At 36.8% G+C, this 8670-nt stretch overlaps 1 protein-coding gene across 2 annotated transcripts in view; it reads left to right on the top strand.

Moving 5' to 3' along the window:
- The first annotated feature begins 4548 nt into the window (after positions 1–4548).
- Positions 4549–8670, top strand: part of asxl2 (ASXL transcriptional regulator 2) — a 29389-nt gene continuing 25267 nt past the window's right edge. For both annotated transcript variants that reach the window (XM_056476584.1, XM_056476583.1), the window contains exon 1: positions 4549–4703. In XM_056476584.1, coding sequence (XP_056332559.1) covers positions 4647–4703 — 57 coding nt within the window. In that variant the 5' untranslated portion in view covers positions 4549–4646. The remainder of the gene's footprint in view (positions 4704–8670) is intronic.

Here is an 8670-nt window from a genome sequence, read left to right as displayed (position 1 = left end):
ATAAATGTACAATAAACGAACGATCTCTCTGTGTATATTACATAACCAACGCAACCTCACGCCAATTCGTAACTTTTGATTTAGTTATGTGGCTTGAGAAGGTCAACATACTGTTATACTACATAAACCTCTGCTTCTTCCTCTTCTGAGACTAATTTCTATATGCATCTCCTCCTAGACTGGTCATACTACAACCACCAAACTAACACCAAACAAAATTCAGAAGAGTCTCATAGACTATAACATTGGGCCAAACTTTGTGACCTCATAACTTTGCGCCAGACTGTCGTACAGACTTAAGGTTGGGCTCGTTTAACTCACACTACCAATCTGCCAATCACTGATGACCTTTTAACTTTTTAGTCACACCCTAGCAACCACTTCCGGCACCCTAGCAACTGCCCCATAGACATCCATTGTAAAAAACTGCCATTGACTTTACATTGGACATACTAACAACAAACCAATCCATACTAGAAACATACTAATCATACTTGCAACATGCTAATTCATACTAGAACCATGCTAATTTATGTTAGCAACTGCCTACTAAAACTTAGAATACCTTAGCAACACCCTAGAAACACCCTAGCAACCGCATAGCAACATCTTAGCAATTACCTAGCAACCACTCACAACACCCTAGCAACCACCTAGCAACACCTTAGCAACCACCTAGCAACCACTCAGAACACCTTAGCAAATGCCTAGCAACACCGTGGCAACCACCTAGCAACGTCATAGCAACCGCCTATAGCAACACCTTAGTAACCACCTAGCAGTGCCTTAGCAACCACTTAGCAGCCATCTAGCAACGCCTTTTCAACCACCTAGCAACACCTTAGCAACCACTCAGAACATCCTAGCACCTGCCTAGCAACACCTTAATAACCACCTAAAACACCCTAGAAACCACCTAGCAATGCCTTAGCAGTCACCTAGAACACCCTAGCAACCACCTAGCAACACCTTAGAAACCACCTAGAACACTCTAGTGATGTCTTAGCAAGAAACATGCCAATCCATACTAGAAACATGCTAACATATATACTTATCTCTCTTTGCCGATTGTTTCAAACGTCTTAAAATCTACTTCAGTTATTTAAATTTTAAAACTACTTCAGACTTTCAGATGAGGCTTTCAAGCCACCATAAAGTTTGTCTACGAACTTTACTTTTCTAGAATTTATACTATCTCATCTGTGCATTTTAGTACGATTTATTCATTCCCCAATGTTGGTTGGGTTTAGGGGTGGGATTTGAGATTTCATATGAATGAAATGTTATGAATTTGCATAAATTAGCCACTTCTCCTCCTTTACATGGAGTACTTACTCTATGCTTTGTTGTGAGATCAAGCTGTAAGATGTTTTTGATTAGTATTGATTTGGAGTTTGTTATACGATGATAAAGAAATCGGTAGAAATCCAGTTCTGAACTAACCTGACTCCAAGCGAACACAGGCACATTAAACATAATGTAAAATAACAGACTAAGCACGAGAAGGGTTTGAATAAGGATGCTAGTGTACCCTATAGCTCATATGACTGTAGATGGCATACCATTGCCGGTCATTTTAGATTTTGAGCTCTAGGAGGTTGATCATAAGACTAAGGCCAAGAGGCAAGAATGAACCTTTCATGCACATGCGTATACAGTTAAAGTCTGAATTATTAGGCCCCCATGTTTATTTTTTTCCCCAATTTCTGTTTAACGGAGAGAATTTTTTTTAACACATTTCTAAACATAATAGTTTTAATAACTTATTTCTAATAACTGATTTGTTTTATCTTTGCCATGATGACAGTAAATAATATTTGACTAGATATTTTTCTAGACACTTCTATACAGCTTAAAGTGACATTTAAAGGCTTAACTAGCTTAATTAGGTTAACTAGGCAGGTTAGGATAATTAGGCAAGTATTGTATAATGATGGTTTGTTCTGTAGACTATCGAAAAAAATTTAGCTTAAAGGGGCTAATAATATTGACCTTAAAATGGCGTTAAAAATATTAAAAACAGCTTTTATTCTAGCCAAAATAAAACAAATACGACTGTGCTCTGTTAAACATCATTTGGGAAATATTAAAAAAAGAAAAAAATTCAAAGGAGGGGCTAATAATTCTGACTTCAACTGTTTGGATGGTTAAAGGGATAGTTGACCCAAATATGAAGATGTCCTCATCATTTCCTCACACTCAAGTGATTCTCTGTTATACATAAAAGATGATATTTTAAAGAATGTTGGAAATCACCAGCCATTGACATCTATAGTATCTATATCTATATATCCAGATATCAACAGTGCTTAGCATATATAAGTACACCCCTCACAAATTTCTCATTTAAATTAATATTTTCTATAAGAAGCTTTGCAATATTTTATCTGTGCTTATTCATTAGTTTAGTCATTACTGAAGCCAAATCTGGAGCTTATCTAACAAAATAATTTCTGAGAACGCTCCAAAATTAGTAGCCCAAATTTATATGTTAAGGAAAAATATTAAATAAAACATTTAAAAGGAGCAAAATTCAAGAGAAACAAAATAATTCTAAGATTTTGTTGAAGTTTTGTAGTTTGTAATTTGTTTCCCTAATATTTTTGCATTAATTTAATTGTATTATCTTTCTATTTCTAAATATGTTTGGTGACTGAAATATTATTTTAATAAATATATCTGTTTAATAAATCTGTTTTGCTCAAATACATCGAAATATATTACCCATATTCACTGAGAAATAGATAAAAATATTCATTTTCAAAATGGGGTGTACTCAGTTATGCTGAGCACTGTACATCTATAAAACACCATGTATGTCAATGGCTGCTGCTTTCCAACATTCTTCAAAATATCTTTTTTGATTTACAGAAGAAAGGAAGCAGAAACGGAGTTGAAATAATAATATAATTCATCAGATTGAATTACATACACATGTAGCTACACTTGTTCTTATATAAGACATCAGGTCTCAATATATTAAAATAATTAGTCTTAATTAATCTCAAAATTTCCTGCACTTTCAGGATTTCAAAGTAGTCTAACAAAATAGGCGGCCTCTGCCCATGTTCTGCCCTTTTTCTTCTTTTGTCTTTCCCTCAGTCTGAGCTCGGTCGCGGATAACCGACCTGTGTGCTGTGCAAAGTGTTGATGTTGCTTTAGTTATCGTGCAAGACCTGCCATCTCTGCCATATTGGGATTTTACAGTACAATATAGTTTCTGACATTCATTAATGTGGTTTACATGAACAGTTCATTTTAGTTCTTAGTTTAAGTTAATTTGTTTGTGTGAAAATAACTGTACAATGATTTGTTTAAAGCTTGCCAGCAAACAATTTTGTGTTTAATAGACGTCTAATAGACATCTAGACAGCTTGGCTAAAACAAGGCTGTCAGCGAAAATCTAATAGACATCTGAGAATAGCCCAAAAATAGACTAGTCGTCAAATAGACAGATTAGACAGACTTTATGTGTGTAGTCATTCATTTCTGTTTATTTGATGACTAGTCTAGTTTTGGCCTATTACGTCTATTAGATTTTCACTGACAGCCCAAATTTAGCCTTGTTTTAGCCAAGGCGACTATGTTTAGAGATCTTTAAAAAAAAGCTTGCTGGGTTATTTCACTCCACATGTAGCTACACTGGTTCTTATATAAGATATCAGGTCTCAATATATTAAAATATTTGGTCTTAATTAATCTCAAGTTTGTCTGCACTTTCAGGATTTCAAAAGTCCACTAATTTAATCAATTTTGGTAAATATTGTATTATTATTATTTTTTAATTATGCTAAGCATAATTCATCTTTTTAATTGTTTATTGTTTTATTAAATCTGTCATTAAAGTACAACATATATAGGCAGGCCAAACAATACTCGTATTTTATTTAGCATAACGCACGGCTGGCCATGCGGTGTCAACATGGCACCACCCATGAGGGGGCGACCTGCACCATCATAAACACACAACATGGTCTACTAGCTAACGTTTAAATGTATTGTATTAAATGTGGATTAAATGTATTGGTAACACTTAAGTATAAGTAACAATTCACATTATTAACTACTGGCTTATTACCTGTCTATTAATAAGGTATTAACTATTTATTAGTAGGCTGTTTATGAATACTTATATGATCTTATTCTACCTCCCTATCCTGCCTACTACTTAAACCTTACTACTAACTTACTAACTAGTTATAAGCAGCTAATTGGCAGTTTTTATAGCTAATAGTGTTAGTTATGTTTTTATGTTTACTTGATAATGCAGCAAGGATTGTTTTGGCACTTGTCGGATTTGCCACATTTGACCCAAGTAATAACACGCCAAGAGCTCTTGTAAATGCGCGATGAAAAATAGCACAATGTAGGCTTAAAATGGATACTGTGTAAGCGTGTGTGTCTTTCTGCAGTTTGAAACATTGATACAAGTGAAAACAAAGGGTCGAGAGTAGCCGTAGGTAGGTGGTTTCCCCTGAACTGTCATCGTAACGTTACAGTAAGATGACGTTTCCCAGAGGGTCACATGGTTCGCCTCTTACAGTAAAAACCCAATATGGCAGAGATGGCAGGTCTTGCACGGTAACTAAAGCAACATCAAGACTTTGCACAGCACACAGGTCGGTTATCCACGACCGAGCGCAGACATGAGGGAACGGCAGAAGAAGAAAAAGGGCAGAACATGGGCAGAGGCCGCCAAAACGGTAAGAACCGAGACTTCTTGAGCGCTTGTTTCGCTTGTTTTCGCCTTGTGCTCCCACTTGTACAACTGTGTTTGAGTTCATGACCCACTGTTGTAGACGAAGTATTGCGTATGCATATCAGGGCCTGTTGTCGGTTGATGTTGCCAAAGTGCATTCAGAGTCATACTACAGCAAGCATGACTTAAAAGCCTTTCTTCATAATTACGCACCATTCGGGAACTTTATTTGATCCGGGTAGTGATTTGATGAAACGTCTATAGCGTGACGTTCGTGTCAGTTGCTAGCTTGCCGCGAAGAGCTTAGCGCGCTTATGGACTAGTGACACTGGCTAGCCAGTTAGCTTAGCTTACTTAAACCCACACAAACAGCACAGTATTATCATTAACCTTCCGAGGACACTTCAAAATTAGTCTACTTTTGAATTCGCCGGTGTTTTCTGCTGAAAAAGGTCAGAAGCACCGCCGGCTTGAGCATGTTGTGTCAGTAGAAACTGCGAGCTTGTCAAACGCCTTGTTTACTTTTTTGACGCGGTTGAAGTGGTGGTAATATTCGTCTTTTGATAGTATGCAAAATATTAGATTTAGAGACGTCTGCATTGTGTTGCATATAACTTTAAACTTATTTTTTTTATATGAGATGGAAAGTTGACAAACTGTAGCTGGACAATGTAACGTAACGTACACAAGTGTCCGCTTATGACCGCAAGCTGAAGCTTCATATTCAGAGTTTCCGACATGCACCTGTTTGCATTGTCCCGTTTTCATCCTTCACTTGGGTAATTTTAATCAATTTGTTATTGAATCTGACGCAGAACAGGCGTTTTTTAAATTCCATCTTCTAATAATGATAAAAATTATTATAATTTATTTTTGTTGAAACAACAGTTTTATCTTTGGTGACTAGAGTTTTCCAATAGCTGCGTCTCAAATCGCGAACTGTCTTCTTGCCTATTATTAATATAGTAACTGTTCATTATTAGTTATACAGTATGATCTTATTCTGCATCCATCATCCTACCCAAACCTAAACCCAACTTCTATCAGGCTAACTATTAATAAACAGCTAATCAGTGGTTTATTAAGCTAGATGTGTTAGTTAATGGTTTGTTAATAGCGTGAACTTTATTTCAGCGTGAAATCTTTAATTAATTGCTAAATCATTTATGGGGTTATATGTTGGTGTAGCTAAATATTTCCATTTGTTGTGTGCATTGGCCTCTGATTGTTGATTTCTTTCTGTATGCAATAGCACAAACTCTGTGTAGGTTGATGTAATGGCAGTTACAATAGAAGTCGACTGATATGGGCTTTTCTCAGAATAAGATCAGGGAAGCCGATGACTAATATTTTATGCCGATTTATTTTCTCCCCCATCCTTCATCTTGTAAAATCTAACAGTTAAAATAAATACTTAACAATTGGTGTAATAAATGATGTATAAAATTACATATACACTTTAGAGATGGCACAATGTTTATGTGTAATCAAAATGACTAAAATCTCCAAAAAGTGCATAGAAATAACAATACTATAAGTACAATAATAATAATGTAATAAGCGTTTGCGAAGAGAAAAGGCTTAGTCACAGCGAAACGTTTGTCTAAAAGTCTACAGGAAATGCAGAAGTTAACCACACTCTCTCTGGGGGACAGATTGTTAATCAAGTGTCAGCTTCATGTCACGTTTTCAAAAACAACATCGGTAATTTGCTGCACGATCAGCCGATGTCAATTAATTAATATGGCCCAGTGGGTTTTGTGTTTTTCAGCCAATGATGAACCTCTGGTGAAAACTTTGTGTGACTATTTTCAATTTCATACGGTTCCTTTAACAGCATCGATGTTGTAATGTAATTACAATGCATTCAGTTAAATAGACTTAAGCATCCATTTAGTTGTTAAAGCATAAAAAGAGACAAAAGAGCGTTTAAACGCAGGCGCCGTCATTAGCAGCAGGCTAGAGCAGAAACTCCATTACTGGGGTAAAATTCATTTCCATTTTATTTTAAAGTCATGGCACGGATAAATCTAATTGAATGCAGTGCGTCTTGTTTGGTCGTATACCCACTTTATATCGTATCTCAGCCATGCAGTGCAGATCGCTGTTTTTAAAAAAAAATCTAATCTTAAATGCGGCAATTTTGTATAGGATGACAATTTACTGGACATCCTTGGGGCTGGCGGACTGAAATTAAAAGTCTCTGTGCATATACCTAATTGATCGGCTAGCTAATCAATCAGTGAACCTCTTATTATCCACCTCACAAAAGATCTCACAAAACATCCATCCTTACGGTTTATTAATAATAATTTTACCTATGGAGAAAGTGAATTAAGTTGTTCCTTCCTGTATTATGTACTGTAGGGTGATATGGCTGTCAGAGTCTGATGCTGGTGACAAAGTAACCTTTTAAACTTCATAAACTATACTCACCGGCCACTTTATTAGGTACATCTGTTTAACTACTCGTTAACACAAATGTCTAATCAGCCAATCACATGGCAGCAACTCAATGTATTTAGGCATGTGGACATGGTCAAGACGATCTGCTGCAGTTCAAACCGAGCATCAGAATGGAAAAGAAAAATTATTTAATTGACTTTGAATGTGGCATGGTTGTTGGTGCCAGACGGGCTGGTCTGAGTATATCAGAAACTGCAGATCTACTGGGATTTTCAAGCACAACCATACAGAAGAGCATCTCTGAATGCACGACACGTCGAACTTTGAGACGGGCTACAGCAGCAGAGGACCACACTATGTGCCACTCCTGTCAGCTAAGAAGCTAACAGAAAACTGAGACTACAATTCATACAGGCTCACCAAAATTGGACAAATAGAAGATTGGAAAAGCTTTGCCTGATCTGATGAGCCTCAATTTCTGTTGCGACATTCAGATAGTAGGGTCAGAATTTAGCATCAACAACATGAAAGCATGGATCCATCCTGCCTTGTATCAATGGTTCAGGCAGGTGGTGTAATAGTGTGGGAGATATTTTCTTGGCACACTTTGGGCCCATTAGTAACAACTGAGCATAGTGTGAATGCCACAGCCCACCTGAGTATTGTTGCTGACCATGACCATCCCTTTATGATCACAGTGTACCCATCGTCTGATGGCTACTTCCAGCAGGATAATGCGCTATGTCATAAATGAGTTCACTGTACTCAAATGGCCTCCACAATCATTAGATCTCAATCCAATAGAGCAACGTTGGGATGTGGTGAAAAGGGTCAATATGGACCAAAATCTCTGAGGAACATTTTCAGTACCTTGTTGAATCTATGCCACGAAGGATTAAGGCAGTTCTGAAGGCAAAAGGGGGTCCAATCCGGAACTAGTAAGGAGTAACTAATGAAGTGGCCAGTGAGTGTAGATAGTTGACTATATAGTGTATAAAGAATATAATTTAGGACACTATAAATATGATTACGTTTTACATGTGTATTTCAGAGTATATCATGCTGTGTGTATGTGACAAACATAAGCTGCGAGCAGAGCTTATTAATATTCACCATCATTCCAGTTATGGTCAAAACCAAGCATTTCATTCTAGGGGTAATTCTTGTGTTTATAAATAAGCATATAAAACCATTTCTGGATAATTTTTGCACTTACTTCAGCCACAAACCTACTATGTTGATGGCCGAGCCAATCAGACTCAAAATATCTGCTTGAGGTTTTGTTTGAGGAACTGTAGTTTACCAACAAAAGTAACATCAGAATGACTGAATTAAATGCAGGATGTGAATTTACATCATCACTGTGACACAGCTCTCGGGCCTCCATCCAGTATCTGACTTCACTTGTGGACAAAAGCCACCGATCAGTTGGAATGTCTGGAGTCTGTTTCCATTTTTCACAACACAAGCACTTCTGAATATATTTCAAAGTTCAAACCTTTTTTACAGACCCAAGAAGTAAAGGCCGGTTTTGAAAGCACATGTTTTCAGCTTCACTGGGGTTA

Source organism: Danio aesculapii, chromosome 17, assembly GCF_903798145.1.
Source record: "Danio aesculapii chromosome 17, fDanAes4.1, whole genome shotgun sequence".
Taxonomy (NCBI): domain Eukaryota; kingdom Metazoa; phylum Chordata; class Actinopteri; order Cypriniformes; family Danionidae; genus Danio; species Danio aesculapii.
Note: the sequence above shows the minus strand (reverse complement) of the source record. Positions and strands in the feature narration are given on the sequence as shown.